The 25,087-nt window shown below is 34.2% G+C and overlaps 1 protein-coding gene across 12 annotated transcripts; it reads right to left on the bottom strand.

The window, feature by feature from the left end:
• Positions 1-906: 906 nt before the first annotated feature.
• Positions 907-8,115, bottom strand: LOC121264956 (auxin response factor 3-like). 12 transcript variants are annotated; one of them, XM_041168356.1, is made up of 13 exons: positions 7,639-8,115; positions 7,204-7,516; positions 6,662-6,718; positions 6,127-6,309; positions 5,887-5,971; positions 5,715-5,805; positions 5,483-5,647; positions 4,946-5,077; positions 4,766-4,841; positions 2,836-2,992; positions 1,809-2,740; positions 1,557-1,705; positions 1,018-1,233 (listed from the first exon to the last, which is right to left on the bottom strand). In XM_041168356.1, exons 2-12 carry the CDS (start codon positions 7,495-7,497, stop codon positions 1,589-1,591), a joined length of 2,289 nt encoding a protein of 762 aa, XP_041024290.1. In that variant the 5' UTR covers positions 7,498-7,516; positions 7,639-8,115; the 3' UTR covers positions 1,018-1,233; positions 1,557-1,588. The 12 variants fall into 12 exon arrangements, with proteins under 12 accessions (XP_041024299.1, XP_041024298.1, XP_041024296.1 ...); XM_041168357.1 differs by having other exon boundaries at positions 1,554-1,705; XM_041168365.1 differs by lacking the exon at positions 1,557-1,705 and having other exon boundaries at positions 907-1,233; positions 4,946-5,065.
• Positions 8,116-25,087: the final 16,972 nt, after the last annotated feature.

A 25,087-nucleotide genomic window follows, 5' to 3' on the forward strand; every position in this document is an offset into this window, starting at 1 on the left:
CCAATTTTTTCTTGGAATCTGGAATCTGTACGTTCACATTTCGCTGCTTCGACGCGTTGTTTGTTATTCCCTTAGATCCGACGCAATAAACTGGTGGCCTAGAGAAACCCGCCGGTTCTTGTTCACAGCGTCGGCGGCACCGCGTCCTTCCTTAAAAAAGAAAAGAAAAATACATCATCAACGTAGCCCTACAGTTATTTTTATTTTTTTTATAATAAAAAAATGTCCACAGTTTTTAATTTATTTTATATAAAACTCATAAATTTAGCGCAATTCCTTAACAAAGCCTTGGGTTTTTGATTAAAAAGTTTGACTCCAAAAATTTCTAAATTTAGGGTTTACAAACAAATCCAAAAGCCAAAGTTCTGTAAAAGAGTCTATAGCTATGCACAAAAAATAAGCAAAAGGAAACTTAACATGCCATACAGACAACCAAGTATTACCAGCAAATCTAAATGGCTACCGTCTAAACTGAGCTATGCCAGATTTATCCAGAACATGTCTGCCAACCAAGAATTTGGTCTGCAAGAATGAGAAGCTCAATAAGGAAAGTGTGCATGAAGAGAGATTGTCATTCCAGATCTCAAGAAGGTGCCTAGGCGGCTGTTTCTTCTAACCTCCGAGTTGGGATATAGTATATATATATATATATTTTCTTTTGCTTTAAAGTAGCCAACAACATACAACTAGAGTCACAAGAAACTGGACCCCAATTTATGATTCTGGAGCTCGCTCTACCGCCAGTATTTACAAGGTTACCAAGAAACAGAGCAAAGCCTCCTGCTAGAAAACAAGCTAAACAAGAGAGCTAATCTCGTCGGGGGCGGGGGTGTGTGTGAGAGAGAGAGAGAGAGAGAGAGAAATCAAAACAATCAAAATGTTGCAGTCAAAACTGGAACAGACAAGTTCACAAAGGATAAAACAACTTGACAAATAAAAGCCAACCACCATAAAAGTATCCAATTTCGTAGAATATGATATGTTAAAACATATCATTTTAGGCGATCATAAGAAAACTAATAGAGAAACACAAGTTGTTCTTGAAGTTAAGATACAATCAAGTTGCCTAGAGGTTATAATTACAATTATCTCCTCACAGGCTAATTTATAATTTTAATACCAATGGCAGAACACAATCTGAGCAAACTACAGGCATCCTCCTCTGCAACCTCAGGGACCAGTACTACACCTTTAGTAGATATCATAGTTCTTGTGAAAATATTGCAGAATTTCCTGCAAAACGATGTCAACTATCAACCATAGGAAAAACTAAACAGGCTCATTGTCAATAAATCAGTATACAAAGACTTGTGCCTATGGAAAGAAAGGCAAATCCAGAAGAATCTACTTGAAAGTAGAAAGAGAAGTCAATCGTTGATCATCTGTTTTCACCATGACATTTTAGTACCATCCATCCCTAAGCCAGCATCTTTGGGTGAGCCTTGTGACATGTGCCATGTGCTACTCAAGATAGTAAAAACACCCGCTTCAGGCTTGATACAGAGAGCAAAAGATAATGTCACCGATATTGGAAAGGAATAGTCAGATATTACTGCCATGGATCATCTCCAGAAAAGCATCATCCTCACTATTCTTGTAACATTCCGTCATTTTCCCAGACTAGCAAAACGCCATTCCATATCAAATCCAGCTCCAACCCATAATCAGATAAATCACATATGTCTAGCTTAGGAGGAATGGTTTCCTGTTGACAACACTCTTGCTTACAAAGCAGCACTTCCTACCTAACAATAGTACACTACAATGCAATATCAAAAAGCATATCTTATAGCATAGAGGTTGCTTACTTTGGTACAAGCGGTTCCAACTGCCTTGGTCATCAGTGGAGGCTTGGGATGGAACTGGTCCCCAACATGAGGCAGAAAAGAAGCTCCAGGATTCAATGGGGACGAAGCTGGAGTGGAGTTCTCAGTATTTGCAACATGTTTTCCCTCTGTCAATGAAAACCCAAAGAGTCTGCAGCTACTTTTACATGTGGGAACTAGATCCTGGGTGCCCTCAAAGGTGGATTGAGTTGCAAAAGGAGGGAGTGTAGAGACCAGTTGATTATGCTCGAAACTGGAAGAATTTGTGCCTCCTTGATCTTTCCTGCGGAAGTTATGCTCATATAGTGAGGATGATGTGAGCTTTCCACCAATTTTTTCAGAAACAGACAAACTTCGGTTACTAATTCTCTGATCCTCATGACTATTGAACTTATCCATTGAACCTAAGTTTGAAACTGGATTAGTTGCTTGCTGAAACATTAAGACAGAGGATGGTGATGAAGCTTGCATAGGTGGGGAAAATGGGCACATAGTTGTATTATTGCCCCGCATCATCCCAGGCCATCCATTCCTCGAGCTCATCACTTGAACACCATCAAGGATTCCAAGGCCACCATTGCCATGAGCCTCATTAGTTGATGGGGCTCTTTCATATGGCAAGCTTGGAAATATTTCTTGACCTTGCAAGACCTTCTGGAATCGCAAAGATTCACCAAAGCCCATGCCTTTATAGGAGATATCAGAGTTCACAATTGGGTTTCTAACACCATCTCCTATTGCAGCAATCCCAGAACCATTTGAACCAGGAATACACCTCCTCGTTTCAGATGTACGCAGATACTGCAGATTATGAGTATCGATACCATCATGAGTAAAACCCAAAATTTCTTGACCTTGCAAGACCTTCTGGAAGCTTAAAGATTCCCCGAAGTCTGATGCTCCAATCCCATCTGCTAGAAGAATAATAAGACCAGTCAATTGTGTTGTGTGGAAAAGGAAGAGGATTTGTTAGGGAAGAAAAAAAATTTTGGAATGCAGAAGAACCTACTGGGAATTGGAAATTCCAATTTTCCTAAAGGAAATCCAATCCTGGTCCTCTTTGAACCAGGCGCCATCAAGCTAGTGGAACCCGAAAGAGAAATAGATGGCTCAATTTCCCATGGAGAAACCCTGTTATGCCTAGTCTCCACATCATCCCACCTAACCTGCAAAGGGAAGCCAAGAACATTTGCCACCATCAATTATAGCAATTTCATTGGAACACATCACATTATAAGTGAACACCTAACTTAATATACAGAATTGTCATGAAATAGAGACAGCATAAGTCCACAAGAGCAAGCAACCAAACATATTAATGATTTACAGTTAAGAACTCAACAGAATATCCAAATTCCTGACATCACTTCAATGGCTAATGATCATTACGTATATAGTTTGAATAGTTACAACTTAGCAGTCAACCAATAATAAACAGTCACAATAGATCAGAAACCTGTCGGTATCCACAAGGACATCAGGCATAAGTTGACTGCTAAGTTGATTCCAATCCCATCTGCTAGAAGAATAATAAACTCTAGAAAATGGTTTTTTCCTTTTGGCATAAGTAAACAATTCTGCATAATGTTAGCACTACCCCTTGACATTCAAGGTTTGAGGCTCATTTTTGGCCATACATTAGCATCACATGTGCATTTGTGTAAACATGCACACATTCAAATTCAGCTTGAAGACAGGAGACTTAATGCAGTGGATTTGGATTAGGGGTGGGGAGCGGGTCACCCAAACCCGCCCTGCTCAGGAAATTTACCCATCCCGCCAAGGCTTAACTTAATATACCTAAGGGGGCAGATTCCAGGCAGGGTACCCACCTGCCTGCTTAGGTATATAAAGTTTAAAACCCTAACATTTTATCTCCCCATTCATTTTTCCTCCTTCCAATGCCGCACAACCTCTTCTCTTCTTCTCCTTTTATTTTCTTCTTCTTCTCCACCTCCTCCCTCTTCTTCTCCTTTTCTTCGTCTTCTTCTTTTCATCCTCCCTTTCTTCTCTTCTTCTCCTTCTATTTTTTTTCTTCTCATTTGAACCTCTCCTTTACTGTGCTCCGCAGACCCACGGCCAAGCTGTGTTGTGGGCACAGACCCACGGCACCTGCGCTGTGGTGGTGGGCAGACCCATGAGCATTTTTTTTTTTATCTAAGACTTATCTTTGGATTTCTATGTTTATTTTTGGATCTATGAACTTTGGATCTATTAGTTTAGGGTTTAAAATTTATTTGAGGTTCAGATTGCAATGGCCGGACGGTAGACTGAGTAATCCACCAGCCCGTTCAGCGGGGACAGACGGCTATGGTGAAAGAGCAGGGCCGGAGGCGGGGTGGCACCCCCTGTATAGGGCAGGTAGCACCCCTAATTTTGATACCATAGACTACCTCAAATACATAAATAGTTACACTGCTCCTGTAACCCAATGTTTTTGACAATTTCTTGATATAGTTTACTTCAAGTTGACTGTAGAATGGGTTTCAAACACTCAAAATAGTTCCAGTCTCGTTTTGTTAGAAAATCTTATTGTACATTAAGAACTGGATTTCAAGCCTCACACATACATTTAATAGCCTAAAAGTATGATAAATAATAATAATAATTAACTAATTAAGCTTATTTAAAGAGAAGCTACAATGGCAGCCGATGAAGTATAGCATTTGTAGGTACTATTGCAGAAGAGGACAGAAATTTTTAAAACCAGACAGGATACAAGAGAAAGTACAATGAATAGTAAGAAATGATTTTATATATACATTCACACAACACAAGTAAAGCCATAGATTATTGTCCTGATCCAATCTTCAATAAACAAGCCTTAATTACATTTGAAAACCCAAATATTTTTTGAAAAAGAAAAACAAGTTATTGTAAAGATGATCAAGTCCTGTTATACATACATACCAGTACGCATTTGATAAAAAAACACATACCAGTAGGCATCTCCATTTTGAACCAGGCCATCTAACAGGATCCATATCACTTATTCCAGTTACAAGCCCTGTGTATCTGACCAAAAGAAGGGGGATAGAAAGACTAATTAGATTAAGTTGTTCTAAGTTATCTTAAGTGGTGCAAAAAGAAAAAAATGGTGCAAGTCAAACATGCCTAACCTTCTCTCAGCTGCATCTTCTGCTTCAAAACGCATTTTGAACCTCATTCCAACTGAAAAAGAATGTTGCAGGCTCTTCAAGAACTTACGGAGAGGTATTATGAATTCTGATGAACTGGCCCTACTAGATATACTCGGAAAATTTTAGAATTACATCACTCGTTAGCAAGGAAAGAATGAATCTTTCAACTTGTAAGCATGAAATAACTACATAAATAAAAAGTAGACAAATATTTAGAAAAGATGGTCTCAGTCATGCACAGGAACACAGAACTGGGGACCTTTTCTATTATAATTTTCTTGACACCATTTTTCCAAGCTGTTGGTGAGCACCTCAAAGAAAGTTAAGATTTGATACGGATTTTTTTTTTTTTTTTTATAGGTAAAGCTTTGATAGGGAATTGAACTTCAATCTCCATACACTAAAGACCAAAAGCTAAGATTCTACATGCCTGGTGAAATTAGCCTGCTAGTTAACATGAAAGTAGCAATTGACACATTTTTTGTTCAAACACAAGGAAAAGACAGCAGCTAATACCTTGGATTATAGTAAATGTTGAAGGTGCTTCTAGTAGATATAGCATTAACCACATCCATCAGAGAGCCATGATTCATCTGACGGCTACAGAGAGCCGAAAAACTGCCGCTACCTTTAACTTGAGCAGCTCTTCGGATTCCCAGTCGCAATTCTCCATCCTCACCCCTGGAGCAAATATTTAGTTCAGAATCACAAAAAAAATGTCAAATTTCCTCGATGAGAATGTTTTTACCGAAGAAAGAGCACGGCATCTCCAGAGACAAGCTTCTTCTTGTTTACAAAACCACTCCACCCAGTAGTGAGCAAATGTCTTCGCGGTTGCCCTGCTCAAACAAAAAGTGAATAAGCAGGCTTCATCACAGTACAATAAGCTTGTCTTTATTTGAAATACGTATCCGTAATACCCCTGTAGATATGTCGAAACCTCCATTCCAAACCATGTAGGTCCTTCGCCACAAGCTCTTGAGAAGGCCTCTGTTGCTTATAGTCCTGCAGTGACAAACTGCTTAAGTTCATATACAACGAAAGAAGTACAAACTGACGCACGTATGTGGGTCAAATATGTGCATTCAAGTATGGGTTTACGATTCAAACTAGGTGAAGCCAAAATACACGTGGAGTGGAAAAATGTTTACTACGATTACCAGGGCAGGGAAGCAGTCCTCAGCAGCTCGACGAGGTACAGAGAAGCCTCCATGTGTGCTAGTATCAGAAGCAGTAAGAGTCTTACAGAACATGTGGGGTGTGGACAACTTTGCAGCTACATCAGCATCGTCTTCCTCCCCATCTGCATCGATTTCCCCTTCTTGAAGTTTATGCTCGAATTGCTATGCAGAACGACAATCCATGAAAAGCAAAAATTACCTCTTAGGTTTTCAACACGAAAGTAGAGACACGGAAAACTTTCAACCATGAAATCGAGACACAAGGATGGGTAAATTTTTTAAGGACGGAAAAACACAGAAATGTCTAATTCAAAATCTGTGAACTGAAAGACTGTAAAAAAATAAAGCTGATAGTCTTGCTTATGTTGTTTTGATCTTCAAGAGATAAAATACTCAATTCGATGAAGCTAACGAGCAATAATAGGCACAGCCGCACTGCGGCAGTTAAACTTTATTCCTCTTCCCTGAATTTTATGGGCAACCAAGCAATGCGTAGCATTTTGTTATAGTTCACCTCGTTTTCAGGAACCAGTGCGACCTGCGCATAAACCTCATCGGTGCCCTCCTCCGCCTGCCCCAATAAACACACATTTCACATCAAATCCAGAACAAAATAGCATTTTTAACACAAAATAATTTTTTTCGACACTCCATTGAGTCACCGAGAAACCATGTTAAGAAAAATTAAGAATGTATATTTCTGTAAATCCCAATATACCCCCCACCCCCACCAAAAATAATAAATAAATTAAAACTAGCTCGAATCAATTCAATCAGTCTTTTTAACTTCGTAGAGTCGAGTCGCGCTGAACAAACACACAGAAAGAGAACTTCTTCGATTCCCCCCCCCCTCCCCCCCAGTTTTCTCGGTAACCAAACACGGCCAGAATAAACCCATAAAAAGACAATCAAGATGCACCAAACTCAAACGCATATAAGTTTATAACCGATAGCATTCACTTACTACTACAGTTCCACCACAAAGATACTAAATTCAAACACACGAAGACTCAAGCATATATAGTTAAACCCATAATTCCTCGTGTAGGTGCTTACATGTAGCTTGACATCAGTAACGCGACAGAACACGTGGGGAGGGAGATCATAGGCTGCAAGAGGAAAATCCGGAACCTGCTCCAAGTGTCCCTGCGGGAAGTACACCACGACACTATTCTTCTTCGGAAGCGAAATCAGTGGGCCCGCACACGCGTGCCACAACTCCAGGCAGACCGACGAAGCCGAAGCCAAGGCCGAAGCACTCAGAGCAGAGGCAGAGTACCATGACGAAGCGGAGGAACCGGAAGACGGCGTTTCGTCGTCCTCCGTTGTGTTGAGATCGATCAGACCCATGAAATCAAAAGCCCCTAAACTGTGAAATAACAATAAAGCCAAAGCAGAAGCTGAAGAAAAGCGCTTTTGGAAACGAGAAAAAGAGTGCGAAAGAGAGACAGGGAGAGAGAGAGAGAGAGCGAGTGGGGGGGGGGTTCATGCCTGCATTTTTAAGAGGTAGACGGTAGCAATTGTGGCTTTGCATTGCTAAAAAAGAAGTTTGGAGTCTCAAAAAGAGAAAAAGCCCCCCCTCTTTTTCGTTTTTGTTTTTGTTTTTTTTTTTTCTGTTTGTTTCTACTGCTTTCACGCTTTGTATGGGAAACGAGGGTGAATTGGGTTTGTTGCCTTGTTGGCTATCCAATCAAATCAAAAGCTTTGGGGGTGGGGGAGATTGAGAACAAAAGTTTGGACTTTCAATGCTGAGATTTGTTTTCTTTCTTTTTTTTTTTTTTTTTTTTTTTTTTTTTGGGTAATCCTTTAGGTTTTTGCTTTTGTTTCCTCTGGTCCGAAGGCTGAGCTCGCTGCAGCTGCTGCAACGCTGCTGCGACTGCTGGGTGTGATCAGTAATGTGTGGCAGTGAGAGCTTACGGGGAAAGCAAGAGAGAGAGTTAGAGAGAGAGAGAGCTAGGACTGTAGTGCGTTGGTAGTTAAAAATTCCAATATAAATATCATCAACTGAAAAGAAGAGATTTATGTACGGTTTCCCTGTATTTCCGGGAGGATGTCTATTCTGTCCCCTTCTTCTTCCCCAAATCTCACTCGTATCCCCACTTCCTCGACTAATTATTAGGCGGACCGATTTTGAGCGGTACATGTTCAATCCCGATATTTTTTTTCAACTATTTTCCGAGAAGAATAAAGGAGTCCTCCTTCCATTGAAGACATCTTGAATCTGCAGTTTCATTTTCTTTTTTCTTTTGTTTTGGACGATTGGTCTGGTTTCTTCTACTGCGTCTGTAACTTTACATGTTAGTGTTTGTTGTTGTTGAGACACACCAAGAGCTCCACTTTGAAAGGTCACTGTGCTATAGTTTTGTCGAAGAGAAACAAAGGTACATGCTACTTGAATACCCTATGCCGCTACTCATTTATGGCAGACTTTTGTAACTGGTACTTGCATAGATAGGTTACATAATGTCTAGAACATCCACCCTTTTTTTTCTCCTACAAAACACACCTACTTTACTTTTGAGTTTTGCCTCAAGTTTTGACTTTGGTATAGATTCCTTATACGGGTAATTATGAGTTGTTTTCTTAGGCAAAAAAGCAATGATAAACGCAGCACATTATGGCTAAGCCGTTAGGGAACAGCTAAATCCATGAAACAATGACCCCTTTTTTCTGTGGTTGGAGCAATTATGCATCGAATTTAATTGCATTGTTCTAAGTTAAGCAAAGTAGTAAACATTAGCCGCTTTCTTTTATGAATAATTGACATTTTAAGCCCAATCCCAACTAGGAATTGTAGGAGTACTAATATCATACATCTTGGGTTTTAACAAGGTGGAGGATCCATTATACATGCCACCTAGTTTCAGCTTGGTTGGATAAATCAATCCCTTGATTTATAGACCAAGTAGTTTTATAATTCATCAAGATTTTAGTTTAAATAATTATATTCTTACCAATTATTTAACATTATTACTGATTAATTACTACTAACTTCGCCTATTTGAATGTGATCTGATTGGCATAATCTCCGGTCTCTAAAATGGAGGTTCTTAAGTTTGAAACCCCTCTCCCTCAACTCAAAAAAATAAAAAATAAAAAATACTACTAACTCATACATATATATATATAATAGTAAGGTTTCATAAAAAAAATATATATATAAATTCTAAACTTGACATAAATGTTCTCAATTTAAAACAAAATAATTATAAAGAACATTGTGTGTCATTTTCGCAAGTAGACATAATTGTTCTTTTAAAGTTGATTGAGAAGTTAGGATTATTATTATTATTATTATTATTATTTATTCCATTCCAAAATTACTAACACTATACCCAAAAAGAGGATGGCTCGACCAGCTACTCAATCTTTCACCAAAAAAGAAAATGACATAAATTTACATCTATCAAAGGGTCCCTCTCGAGTGCTTATATATTCCATGAAAGTCTCCTTTCATCACTTGAATAAAACTAATAAATTCGATTTGCCAGCCTTACATGTGGAAAAAGAAACCCACGGTAAAATTGTCTACTTTATATGGACAGGATACACCCAATGGTTAGACTTACTAGAGAGTCATTGCTTGTGGCATTTTGGGCCACCAAAATCGATTTTCATGCCTACCATGAAAGTATATATTGGAAACGTTGGACAAAATGGAAATGGCAGGTTAATAATATACCCAGTAATATCATTATATTTATGCCCTAATATTTTTGAAAAGGAGGGTGAAAGTGTAAAAAGGTGATGTGTGGAGTGATGGAAAGTGACAGGTGCTTTAGCAGAGCCATCACTGGCAAAGAGAGATGATGTGTAATGGGCCCCTTATACGCTCTCTCTCTCTCTCTCTCCTGTGAGATGGGTAGGCCCACCGAGTAGCCCGGACAGAACGGGTTACTACTCTATGTCCAATTGGCCATCACTCTCTCCCTGCTTTTATCCTCTTTCGGGAATTCTCCTTCCCCCACGCGCATCTTAAACATCCTGTCCACCTGTTTCTTGTTGTAAATTTGTAAATGAATCATGCTTTTGGATAAGTTTATTTCAAAAATAATTTATTTTTTTGGGAGAAAAATATATTTTATAGATCAAATTCTTGTTAACCCATGCATTATCAAATTACTATTTATTTTGAAAGATTAAATTGATAAAAAAAATAAATAGTATTATTTATTTTATATTTTAATACTCTCATTCACGTGTAGACCAGATTATTTCTTAATAGGATGACTCAACACGTGAAATATTTAATTAAATAAGAATAGAGTGTAGAGTTAGGATTCGAATTCAATATATCTATTTTGATACTATATGAAATCACTACTTATCTCAAAAGTTTAAACTGATAAGAAGATGTATATTTTATTATTTATTTTATATTTTAACATATATATATATATATATATATATATATATATATATATATATATATACATACCTCCCGACTGAGTACATGAGAAAGGTTAAGTTACTAGCATTAATGTCTACATATTCTTCCTCTCTTTATATCGACGAGTATTAGATAAGCAGCACGAGTGGTTGTTGTTGTTATTATTATTATTATTATTATTATTAATTTATTATTATTATTATAATAAAAGAAAAAGTATTGCGTGTTGCAAAAAGAAACATGCACGTGGAATATGAACAATTTACTCTTTACTTATTGTAAACCTTGGTGGCCTTGCATTAAAAGTCATTTTTTGGTTGTAATTTCTTCCGTTTGTCTGCTGAACACGGGGTTGGACCACTTCGTTTATACAATTCGATCTTGTTAATTTATGTTGAATTGAGTTAAGATGATAAAATATTATTAAAATATTATTTTTTAATATTATTATTATTTTAAAATTTAAAAAATTAAATTATTTATTATATTTTATATTAAAATTTAAAAATTTATAATAATGAATTGATATAAGTTAAAAAGAAGTTTAATAACCAAATCAAGATATGCATGTGTTCATGTATTGAATGCAACAGCTGGGCTAGTATCTAATGGATGTGTCCACACCCATGTTTGCAGGAGTACTATGGGATGGCAGATTGCCAGATTATTATCATCTTTCCTTTTGCCTCGCAGTCTGTCATATCAAGCTTTTTCCGTGAGGACTCAGTTCCCACCCGCACAAAAGAGATGCCTTCCTTTTCACGGCCGCTTATCTCCCTCGAGTACTCGATCCTGAATCTTCAATTAGCTGGTACGTACTTCGACGTCTAGATGTATAGTTTTTTCTGCGCATCGATCCCCGCCCCGGTGGGTGAGTCCAACAAGTCGTACTTGTATAAATGCATGACTGCCATGCATGCGCACGTTTTCTCACCTCACCACAGTCAAAAGAGTATATTTGATAAATTGAAATGCATGCACATCCTATCACATCTACTTTCTCCATCCTTGTATTCTTAATCGGGAGATCATTCAATTTGCTATCCGCAGACGTACCTCTAACGCTAGCTAGGATGCACCGTAATTGGATTTAGCACGCACTCCGGCAACCACTTTGAGCAGCCATCATGAAAGAGCTACGGAAAATCCTCTTTTTGCATATTAATGGCTTCCCTGGGTCTTTGGACTGGGCCCTAATATTGGGCTTTGCGCCCAAAATATACATTCCCTGGCCTTGCTGGCTAAGTACGGGTCATACGCCACATAATAAAGTAATTGTCAATGTGTATTAATTAAGTTTGAGTAGCTTTTCAGGAAAGATAAAAAGAGAAATCTCTTTTAGCACTTGGCCGTTATAAGGATAAATGGGAATGATGATAGCAAAGACTCACGTGCACCATTGGGTAAAAACAACCATAGACAAAGTCGATAAGGCAAAAGATATCATAGTGTTTTGTTAATCATTAAAAATTATTATCCCTACAATAACCAATCCTATAATAGTGTCTTTTGACTAATTTCTCACAACAATCGTTCGTTTGTCGCTTGTGGTCGTTGTTGGTATCAACATCTTCTATAGCATTATAATATATTCAAATTTCTTAATTAGCAGTACGAATTACCTAATAAATAACTGCTCTAACAATGGCAGTACTGAGAGAGCCTTTTAAGTTGGCAGATTCTCTCAAAATTGATCAAACAAAAGTATTACTTTCTTAAAGTTGGCCAAACAAAGAATTGTAGAAGACCCTACAAAGGGAGCTTCTTTCCAAAGTCCTTGCCCATCAATTAAAAAGGTGGTATCAAATTGAACCAAAAAAATTCTCAAAATTACGATCGAGTAGATTAAGGGTTCGTTTGGATAGTGGGATGAGATGAGATGAGATAAAATGGGTTAGTTTTAGATGAATTGAATAAAATATTATTATTATTTTAGGACTTGAAAAAGTTAAATTGTTTATTATATTTGATATGAAAAATTTTAGAAAATTATAATGATGAGATGACTAATTCATGAGAATCTATTTACCCATTTATAAAAGTCTAAATCTCGTCTAAACTTATATTTTAAAATAATTAGTCAGTGTTATAATTCATACTCATCAAAATAATTGTAAAGAATAAAATCCTAAGTATTTATACTCGCAAATGCCCAAGTGGTAATTTATTTGTGGCCATATGCACAAGCCTCAAATCTCCTCCACATCATGTTGATATTCTCAACTTTGCTAGCTCATGGCCATATTTACATTACTTATCATCTCTTATAGTGGCTCTTACTTTGATCTTTTAGACTTCATCGAAACGTTTTTTGGACTAGGCTGTAAAGCAATGTTTTAAATTCCAGTTTAAGTACTGGAATGGAACATTTCGATACCGGTGCATTCTCGTATACCGTTTCAGAATTAATTATATATTATATATAAATATTTATATGCATATATAAACTAACAACTAATAGAATAAATACATACATATATATGTAAGTGTGCATCATGTATATGTGTGTGTGTATGGAAGAATTGAAGATTTATAAAATGGTATAAAATGAATATGTGTTTAAAAAATTACAAACTTGAGTTGAGACTCAACAAAAAGAAAAAAGAAAAAAGAATAGAGAAATTATTAAAACTAATGATATTTAAAAATAAATGAGAATGAGGAGACATATTTAAGGTTACAAAAAAATTAAAATTATATAAATACATTTTATATTATAGAATTAATTAAATACCATATGGATTTAAAATTTACAAAAATGTTATCAAAGCACAAGAAAATTATAAACAGTTTGAAATGGAATAGGGCCCGAAATGGGTACAATTTAACCGAAATGGCCAAAACGGACCTGGATTTAGAGTGAAATGGAACGAGGAGGTATAATATACCGGATACTACAATGAAATAGAAAATTTTGGTCACATAATGGAATTTAAAACTATGTTATAAGGTGTAAATACATAACTTATATGAGTTTGTACTTGTACTATATCTCCACTACTAAATTGCAGTAATTTAACAAATATTATGGAGATAACTAAATACAGTTATAGGTTGTGTAAGTACCGCGCATTCATTTTGAAAAAGAATAGGATCTATTATTAAAAAATTATTATTTTTATATGAATTTCATATTTACTCACTTTTTTTTTTTTATAAAGAGTGCGCAATGCTTGCATATTCTATAACTATAAATATCATTTTTATTTTCTCATAATTATGCATTTTATGAGAAACTAAGGACAAAATCATTCCGATTTGATTAATCTCTTTTGCAATGTCAACTAAGGATAAAATTATGTTATGCTTTATGGCCAAGTCGATGATGTTATTGTCTGCTCAAAGGGAAAAGAAAAGATAAGATAAGGGTGATATATATGATGCCGTTAATGTCTTCATCAATATTGACGCATATCACTTCACATGACCTTTTGATATATAAAAGCTAACAGCTAAACGTGTAAAACAATTTATATCCTGGTTTTTGTTCCTACACTCGGCCATCATTCTGATCATTCAGTTTTTAGAGACAAAAGATTTTCCATGCATATGATCAACTGCTCGATCAACAGTAGTAGTACTAGGGGATTCATGGGAAGCAAATAAAAAATAATTAAAAAATATAAGACGAAAGATCGAACAAAATGTTTTTTAACATTTGTCGTGTCTTAATCCTTATCTTCGGTTGAAACTATATTATAATACAAGACATGAAGATGATTTTCTTTGGGTCCCTCTTTAGAGTTAAAAGCCGAAAATTCCCATCAAAATCATGATTCTACCAAGTAGAACAAAGTGACAGTGGCGCCAACTTGCATAACATATATATCTGCATGATATCTGTGCTATCTTCGTGGCCGCACTGACCCACTCAGTAGTACCACTCTACCTAGCGATACTAACTCCCAACATTTTTTCCCTGCTACCAAACAGTAACGTACGATGAAATGGGACAAATGCCCACTTCCAATTTTTAACAGAATATCCACCGCCTAGCTACCTAATTATCTTTCAACAATTAATTTTCTATAATAGTTATTATATTTATGAGTCAGCACATCAAGCCATCACGTTCCGAATCATTTTTTCCAAATGCCTCCCAATAATATTTCTCGGAATTTCATTTTTTTCCCAAATCTGTACCAATAATCTTTGACTGCACTGCATTCCCAAACTGCATCGTGTTACACACGTACGCTCTTCTTATCACGTGGTCCCTACTCAGAAGTCGACAGGTCACAAAAAAAAGTTGTCGAAGCGCGTGGGCAGCAGCGAAAGAGTCAAATGATCGAAAAGCCAAACCAATGACTAGAGCATTAGTATTGGACTTATTAGATTCGTCTTTAAATTTTAATGAAAATTACATATTTTTCATATATATAAAATTTCTTTTTCTATAACTTCACATTACATTAGTATTTAAATTTATCAAAATAATAATATTTTTTTTATATTTTATAATTACACTAATAATATGTCAATTAATAAGTTAATTTAATTATTACATTATTTTTCCAAGACGGTTAGAGATTAAATGTGAATAAAAAATACAGTTGGAGATTAAAAATAAATAAAAATAAATTTGATTTGATGGATAAACAGTAACTCTTTAAATTTGAAGAAATACATCCATTTTACTGTAACTTAAAGTTTTTCACTTATCTATTTAGCTAATCTAATGCAACTCTCTTTTGATAAAATTTATCATATTTTACATTTAGCTAAGCTTTTGATGAAACTAATACCAATGCTCAAGGCCCGTTTAGATACCGACCATCTCCGATTTTAATTAATAATTTTATTATTATTTATAGACTATTTCAACTCATCTCATATCTCATATTATCTCATTATCCAAAGGGGCCTTAAGATGCTTTATTTAGATAGTAAGATGAGATGAAATATTTTTAGATAAAAAATAAAAATTAAATAAAATATGATTATTATTTTAGAATTACAAAAAAATAAATTATTTATTATATTTTACGCGTGAGTTTAAAAAACTGTAATAATAAAATAAAATAAAATAAAATAAAATAAAATGAAATAAGGCTAGATATTTTAGACCTCGTTTGTTTTCACATATGAGATGAGATAGATTAATATTAAGGTTGAGTTTAGATGTTAAACTGAGTTGAGTTGAGTTGAATTGAGATTAAAGTTAAAAATTAAATAAAGTATTGTTAGAATATTATTTTTTAATATTATTATTATTTTGAAATTTAAACAAATCAAATTGTTTATTATATTTTACGTTGAAATTTAAAAAAATTATAATGATTAAATAGAATGAACTGAGATTGGTGTAGAATTAAATGTATCTTAAAATTAAAAGTTATATAGAAAACATTTTTTAATATTATTTTTATTTTATTTTACATTAAAATTTAATATTAAAACGTAACATTTAGGCTTTGTTTGGTTACCAAACTCACCTCAACTCATCTCAATTCATCATTATAATTTTTTCAAATCTCAATACAAAATATAATAAACAATTCAACTTTTTCAAATTTTAAAATAATAATAATATTAAAAAATAATATTCTAATAATATTTTATCATCACAACTCAACTTAACTCAACTCAACTCATTTCAACATCTACACACATCCCAAAACGAGATGAAATGAGTTTGAAAATAAGATAGGCTTATATACCTAACGTAATCTAAAGGTAACTTTGGCAGAGACCCCTCGGCTTTTACGCGGGTGCTGTCTGTCTATTCCCAAAGACAGCCTTTCATCGTACTTTAGTCACGTCACTCATCCTTCACGCGCCCCTACTCCACTCTTGTCCTCTACGCTCCTTGTGTCCCGCCTTCGTTGCCGTCCACATGTCAAACACGCAGATGGAGGGGTCGATATCTCCTTGCGGAGGGATTATACAGAGCCGCACGTAACATCATCGGTACTCTTATCCGGATGATGCGGATGGATGAGACGTGGCCGGATATAAGTGGAAGGTTAAAGAGCCACTGAAGCATAGCAAAAAGGAAATTGACCGGTCTTTGTCTCATCAGAGGCTGTCGGCTACTTATAAGGTTACATCGCCATGATCGTACGGTCAGGAGAGGGCAAGACTGAATTTAAAAGTGTCAAATTCTGATGGACTGACCTGGCAAAGGGTAATAATGAGGCTCGTAAATGTGTGATGGTTTTGACTGCTGCATTTAATTTGTTTATGATTTAAGAATTATGATTATTAATTGATAGAGAAGGTGTCTCGATATCAATGCCTAAGGTTGTTTTTTTTTTAATTTAATTTAGAGGTGAAGATTTCGAATTTCATAACTCCATTATAAAGTTGAAAGTTATGCTAACTTTAGGCGATATGGCTAAGTTTGATAGATAAAATAATATGTGTATGTGGGAGTCCCCAATTTGCTGGGTGCTTTTGAGAGAGAGAGCGCATAGCATGGTCACGAGTTCATTAAACTAACAAGATACCCATATTTATGACAACAGCTATCCTTATTTAAATTATTTTCATTTATTTAGATTTTAATTTTTTTTTATTTTATACCAAAATGCCACGTAAATTATTGTCATGTCACTATTGCCACATGACAACTAGATCATTAGAAAAATCTGAAAAGATTTTGATTGAAGGATATATTTACAAAAATTTTATTTTTTAAATAAAAGGATATGTCCCAAATACTATTAATTTGAGGAACATAATATACAAAATAAAGACTGACTTTGGCAATTACTATAATTCAAAAATGAAGACTTGTAAGTAAAAAGTTCAGTATGCAATATAAATCCAATTTGCGGGAACTCAATGTGTAAAATGCCAAAATCAAAATCCAAGTAACTCTTTGCAATTAAATAAAGACTCGGGGAGCTTTTACGCTTGAATCATTTTTTTTTTTTTAATTTTTCATTCGGCTTAGTCGGGGGAAGTTTTTCCTTTTTAAGTCGGGGGAGTTAAAGTGGGCTTGTAGCCCAGTTTGGCCCTTAACTTTATTAGGCTGGTCGTACTTTGTTAGGCCACGCCGTCTGAGGCTCCAAATCCCCAGCAGAGACCGCAGGGCAGGGATGGGTCACTGCCATATCCAAATCTTCTTCTCTGTCCAGTCCACTCATTTTAACTGAGCTGTTTGTATTGAGGGCATCGTGTTTTGGTGTCCTGAATACCAAATCTCTTCACAAAAATATTTCACAATAATAAACATATAAATTGATATAGTTTGATATGAAACATTAAATTAAAAATTATTTTATTATAAAATAAATCTAACGTATCATATGAAATGATGTTAATTTATATATTTATTTTTATGAAATCTCTCGTGACTGTAGCATTTCTCCACACAAAATACCATGACACATAAAAACAGTTTTTAAATATAGGAAGAAGGTAAATGTAATTTAGAGAAGTTTTTGCCCTTACGATACTAAGATCTACTGGGGTTTAAATAACATACATCTTTAATTTCTTTAGAAGAGGAAGCGAATCAAGTATTTGAGTAAAAGAACCAGAAAATTAGGGGGAAAACAATAGAAAGCAAATTAAACAGAAGTGAAAATCTTACGTCCAAGCTTCAACAACAACGCTGAGAGGCAAAGAAGATCACTACTATTGCTAGCAGTACTCACTAGAAGACAAATAAGCATTTATAACGATTTATTTGCAATAAAATGACTTTTTGTGATAATAATAGACTCATATTGGTAGAAAATATTCATTTTAACAAGAATTAACTGATAAAAAATAAATAATTTTTTTGTAGTGATTGTTGGTATAGTCATGTATATATATATATACCCTAGGTAAAAGCAACGTGCAATGCACATCTGCTTAGTTTATATATATATTTTTTTAATAATTAATTTTTTTGTTAATAAGGACATAATTTTTTGGCTTAATTAAATAACGATGTAATGTTTATGTCATATAAATTAACATCACAAGCAAAAGAAGAGCATTAATTGAAGCTATAATATGGTCTTATAAATAAATGTCGTTTATAGTCTTATGAAAGTTATTTGAGATAATTTTGATTATAGGATGACGATCTAGTATTTTTCTCATCTTGCATTGCCTCAATAGAGAGGATATTATAATGCTTATGTTTTTTCTCCTTCAGTTTCTCTGGGTCTGCACAAACTTGAATCTTCTAGATTTTTGTTGATAATTTATCCACAACGCTTTTAATATATGGTTGATGTTCCTACAAAAAAAAAAAAAAAAATGAATAGCTTTACATAATTAATTAAAACCCAATTTCGTTTTTAATTAACTATTATAACCAAACTCAATTTTTGAATAAAATTTTTAAAAGATACCTCTCCAGAATGTTCCATCAACTCAACTGCTGAACAACTAAATGTCTCTTCTGCTACTTCACCAAACATAATAGCAGCTATCTTTCCAGTATTATCGTCCAGTTCAACATATGCCCTAGCACTTTAAATACATTGAATATATTATTTTAAATTTGAATATTGTTAAATTCTAAATTAAATTAGATTATTGATTGTAAATTTAAATTGTAAGATACATACCGTGGTTTGCAAACCCCTTGGCTTTTGCAATATATACAAACGAAGCTTTCATTATACTTATATCTAGTTTCTTTATTACAGCCAACACGTGACGTGTAATAAAATACTTGGTCCAAGTCAATCACTTTTATTTTCGCCTTTATCCAGAATTTTAGTTTCTACATTAAATCATAATCAATTTTTAGAATGAATGTTTGTGTAAATATTTTAATTTATTACTAATAAAATTATATTTACCTCCATGGATTGCTAACCCTTCATCAACTTTGTAATATCGCAATTCTTCACAATTTCTCGAATACCAACAGATGACAGAGGGGAGATGGGTATGTCAACTTTCTTGCAATGATACTTTTAATGATTAAATCATTATTATTCACCCTTAAAATATAGAAATGAAGAATAATATAAGGAAATGAAGTATGTAGATAAATTACGTAAATCGCATAATTAACTCTAATATAAATACATTAATATGTAATCTTTAATTTTTAAGAATTACCATTTCTTTATTATAGCTGCCTCAGGAAGAAGATGATTGATTGTAAAGGTACTTGACGGACGTGATGACAGAGACAATCTTTTGTTGAAATTGAGATCAATATTAATGCAGATATATATAATACAAAAAAATAACTAAGCTGCTTAATTATTATAAATACCGTTTTTTGATCGAACATATATTTTTGTTCCAAGTATTATTGGTTTATCTTCAATAATTTCTGATATTTGTCTTGGACAAATCGACCCCACATAGTCAAACATATGGGGTTCAAGTTACAAAATTGAAATAATTAAAAGAATTAATAGAAATTTTCAAAATTAATATTGGACTTCAATTTTAAATGAAATGAGAAGTTATAAGAATTTTTTACCTTTCATCAATAACATATATCTCTTGGATTGTTGTTGGTCCAAATGCTGTCGTTACCTCTTTAGTTGGCTTAATTTTGATTGCAACAGCTAAAATATCTAAATATTCAAATAGAAATGTTAATTTATTGATTATTATTTATAATAAAATTAAAATTAAATTACCTATTTCTCCAATCGTCTCTTTGTAGGCCTCTATGTCCTTGAATGTGACGATCCCATATTTTGGTGTCTCTATTTGCTCTTCATTTTGTGGAACATATTCTATTATTGTTTTTGAGTTCAGGGTCCATTGATATTGATATTCTCCAATTTTGTACTTTGGATCTACTAGTTTGACATGTGCATTGCTGATATAATATGACTGGAAAATATTTAAAGTCTTGTCCCTGTGGTCAATATCAGTTCCAAACATTGCAGCCTTCACTCGATTTCCATGGAACAACAATAAAAATAATTGTGATTAATAGTATATTATATAAAATTATGAGGATTATTTTACTAAAATATTTTTTTAATAATTTTTGTATTTTTGATTTCTTTTAAACAAAATATGTTGTAAAAAGATAAATAAATAAGTGCAGCATCATTAATATTTTTATATAATATGATAGAATTTGAGAACCTCTAATTTCAAAGAATATTATACCTCTTCATCAAATAATGTTAGATTTTGGTACTTCACAGTTGTCCGTTAGCTCATTCACTTAGGTGACTTCTCTGCAATGATCATCTTAATTTTCCAGTTTCTTGTATTTGGAGTGATATCCTTTATTGATGTATACACCGTTCTCATTTTCCCCCCCATTTTAGATACAAAAATTTCAGATATATAAGTATAACAAGTGTTGATTTAAATTCATGACCTACCAAAGCAATTGACGAAGACATTTAATTAAATGATTGAATATTAGTCATATAGAGATTAATATTATAATAGATAGTAAATCGGAACTATACAATTAAATCTAGTTACCTGTATAACATTAATTTGAACAGGATAATGTTAGTAATTCCGTAAACACAATATTTTTTGTGCAGTTATTTTCACGTTGTTTAGTAGACACTGGTCGTATTAGAATCCTCAATGTAGATGTTGTCTTCGCCCTTGATAAAGCCACATATAATTGATCATGTGAAAAAACTGGTTGAGGTAAATAAATCCCAACATAATCCAATGTCTGCCCTTATGACTTATTTATAGTCATTGCGAAACTTAATCTTATAGGAAACTGAGTTCGTTTAAATGGAAAACCACTATTTTTATCAACATTTGGAAAGAATGGTATCATTGGAATGAACACCCTTTTTTCGATATGGTGTCCAACTGCAATTTCTGCATTTATGATATTTTGATCAAAAGCCCGACAAATTAAATGGGTTCCATTGCATAGCCCTTCTGAAGGATTAATGTTTCTAAGCAGCATAATGAGACAGTTTTTCTTGAGTAATAATTCATGAGGCGGAAGTCCATTTGGGGTTAGAGTATTTAAGAAATCTTCCATAACTGATTGTTCAGATGCATCTATTGTCTCATCAAAACTGTAATATTGCTGAACTTCACCTGAGAACCTATGAATTAACAATCTATTTATTTCATCAACATAACCATTCTTTGGTGTTAATATGGCTCGATTCATCATAGTTGAAATATTTACTGAATATTCTTGAATATTGTGGAAAACATCTTCTATTAAATGATCTAAAGAAGTGTTGTCATCATTATAGGGAATAAGCATCCTATTCAGAATTTTTATGGTTGCATCAATTGTGTTCGGTGGCATTCCGTTGCCTACTTCTAACACATAATCTTGAAAAAACTAGATCCAATCTTGCTCGCATATTTTCAGTTAAGCGAAACTTGGTCAATGTAGGCCACAAATAGGAATAAACCAAACTAGAATTAACCTGTTCTTGTCTCGTTCCTTTACGAACCACGGGTAAAACCTGTCGAAAATCTCCGCCGAAAACAACAACCTTTCCACCGAATGTTACATCCGAATCATTGATGTCTCGTAGCATTTTATCTAGTGCTTCTATGTGTTGTTTTCTTGTCATTGGAGCCTTATCCCATATTATTAATTTTGCTGCACGAAGTAGGTTTGTCAGGGCACTTTGTTTGCTGACACAACACGTGCTTCTTTTGTCAGTATCAAGTGGAAGATTGAAACGTGAGTGTGCCGTTCGACCTCCCGGAAGAATAGATGCGGCACGCCTGATGAAGCAGTTGCAAGTGCTACCAATTTTCTTGATTGTACTGTTGCAAGAAGTGCCTTGTATAAGAATATTTTCTTTGTCCCACCAGGGCCATCTACAAAGAATGCAGTATTTTGGTTTGCAAATACTTTTTCCAGCACTACATTATAGACATGTTTTTGTTCACTATTAAGAGATTCTGATGCGACAATATCTTCTTCTGGAATTTTAACAGCCAATTCATTATTGATTTCTCTAGATTGAAATTCTTTTTCATCAAAATAGATGTCGTCATCAAGAAGATTGTAGGAATTAATGTTTTTACGCATTGATTCAATTGTGAAAGAGATTGACTTCAATACTTGGGTTCTTATATTTGATATAGAATCTTCTGTTGATTTGAAATCAACTGACATGTCTTGCTCAAAACGTTCCCATAGTTCTCTCGGATTGGTTGGATTACAATAAACCAATATTGTTGCAAATAACCGTCTAAAACTGGATGACATTTGATATAGAGATGCTTATTATAAATAATCTTCTAAGTTACTGTCTCTCTGTAGCAAACCATGCATTGTTGTTGCTTCGCAAAATGTTGGGGACACAATACCATCAACTGTTTTAAGATCTTCAAAGGATAAAGGTCCTCTTACATAGTTTAGTAATATCCGCAGATAATACATCTCGCTTTCAAATGGATTTTTTGTAACAATACGACCTATAACGATTTTCTTTTTCCGAGCAGTCCAATCTTTGTATTGTTAGCTCCAAATATAATATTCTGGAAATTTTTTATACCGTAATTTCTTAGCATTATCATCTACTCGATTTAATGCAAAGAATTCAGTTAACATCGATTTTCTGAAACGATCTAAAATGACAACGTTAATTAGATAGTCATTTGCTCGAAAAGTCACTGGGTGTTGATCCTCCAGATGTAAATATAAACTATACACCGCTGGATACATTTCATTAATAACAAATCTATATATTCTCCACATAGCTTCGGGGGGAGCAATCCATCGGGCCGATTGAAATTGTTGGATTTCATCAACTTATTGATTGTTTTGTTCACAAACCAGGTTGAAAGCAACACGGTCATACCCTTTATAAATGTACTTATAAAAATATTTGACTGCTTGTATTGTAGAACAAATCTCGACATTAATGTGACAATCAAATGTTGCAAGCAGATATGGATTATATGGCACAACCCAACGATTGTCTAAATTTTTGCCTCTGACTTTGACAGTTATTCCATTGTTCTTATGTCTATATATTGAGAAGGAATCATTTCCACCGGTCGTAGTAGATGCATAATTCTTTGGATAATTACTTTTGCAACAACTATTTCTTTTCATGCAAACATTTGATGGTTCAAGGCTCCACATGGTCCATGCACTATATGCTTGACAACAACGTTATGTAAGTGCAGGTTTGTATTTTTATCAGGTATCTCTGCTGATACGATCTCATCAAAAGATTCAGGCGCATGACTTTCTAATCCTTTTGTAAGATAATTAAAAAATGCACATGTGGAAGACCTCTTTTTTGGTGCTCGATAACGTAAACATATGCTGAGATTTTACCAAAATTTTGCCTCTTGAATAATTGATCCTTTAATTCTTTTAATTTTGCATGAAAGACCCGAGCAACCAAATCAGGTCAATTTTGACTCTCCTCATGCAGACTTAATTCGTTTGTAATTTCTTGCCAGTTTAGATTGCACGTCATTGTTAAGAAAATGTCTCGTTTGCCATAACGCTGAACTAAAGCCATTGTTTCCGTATATCTTTTTATCATGTCTCTTGGACCTCCAATAAATGACGAAGACAGTATAATCCGTTTCCCAACATTAGAAACGTTTGTTTCCACAAGCGTAATGGTATCAACAATACCTTGATATACCTATGATCGAATATGTTGGTTATTTCTAAAATAATCTGATCTTGACGTCTCGATTTTAACATACATATCTACTACAAATTGTTGCAGTAGTGGACTAGAAAGTAGCAAAATTGATTTGACATTTTCTTTTATTTGTAATATGTAGCAATAATATTCACTGTACGAAACAATTGAATCATTCGTTTCTCTGTTTAACGCTACAAAAGTAGAATGTGAATGAAATGTTATTAAATTAGACGTACATACTAAATGAAATTTTTGAATATTAATATTGCAATCTAACATCGCTGTTCTCTTGCAAGTAATTCTTCTGCAGTCCCTGATTGTTGAGGATTTATTGATCAGCTTTTTTCGTTATGTGTATATCTTCTTCCTCTATTGACCTTTTCAATTCCATGATGCCAACCAATATCGTCAAAAGGAAATAATAATGGATATTGCAGTGGATCATAACATCCAAAATAATATTGAACTATATGACTTCCACCATAATAGTTAAAGACAAAAATGTTGCGTCCTCTTAGTTGAATTCCATCATCATTTTCTACCCATAGTGCTGCAACTTGTGAGGATGTAGAGGCATTGAATACACGTTGATCTAGGCCAGTATTTGATCTTATACGGATTTTTTGATTTTCCAAATCTGGCAAATCACCAAGAGAACGGAAAAAAAATAGAATATGAATTGATGCGAAAAATATCGATGAGTTGAGCTACAATTGATGGATCCATTCTATTTAAATCAGAAATGCGATTTTTTAATTCATACTATGTATCATAGAAATACAACTGGAGATATGAAAGACGGCCATTTGAAGGAAGCAAATAGTTGATATAGTGATAGATCTGTTCTTGAGTTCTGAAAATATAAATTCCCCTATTTCTCCTACATAGATCTTTATCAAATTTCACTCTAAAGGATGTAAAAGCGAACTTGTTGTTATAAGTTCGAATGTATGTCCTAAAATGTGTAGATTCATCCGTGTTGGAGGTGAACAATGCATAAAACTGATCAGGAACATCAATTGTGGCTAAAGAAAGTTTTCCATCAGCACAGCAA

The sequence above is a fragment of the Juglans microcarpa x Juglans regia genome, chromosome 5D, assembly GCF_004785595.1.
Source record: "Juglans microcarpa x Juglans regia isolate MS1-56 chromosome 5D, Jm3101_v1.0, whole genome shotgun sequence".
In the NCBI taxonomy this organism is placed as follows: Eukaryota; Viridiplantae; Streptophyta; class Magnoliopsida; order Fagales; family Juglandaceae; genus Juglans; species Juglans microcarpa x Juglans regia.

Bases quoted from the DNA above. Each gene is read 5' to 3' on its own strand.
- LOC121264956 (XM_041168356.1), bottom strand. From the start codon at position 7,497: ATGGGTCTGATCGATCTCAACACAACGGAGGACGACGAAACGCCGTCT. The intron at 5,806-5,886 runs GTATTACGGATA...TTGTTTGAGCAG, and splicing joins GTTTCGACATATCTACAGGG to GGCAACCGCGAAGACATTTG. The intron at 5,078-5,482 runs GTATTAGCTGCT...AAATTTTCCGAG, and splicing joins AACATTTACTATAATCCAAG to TATATCTAGTAGGGCCAGTT.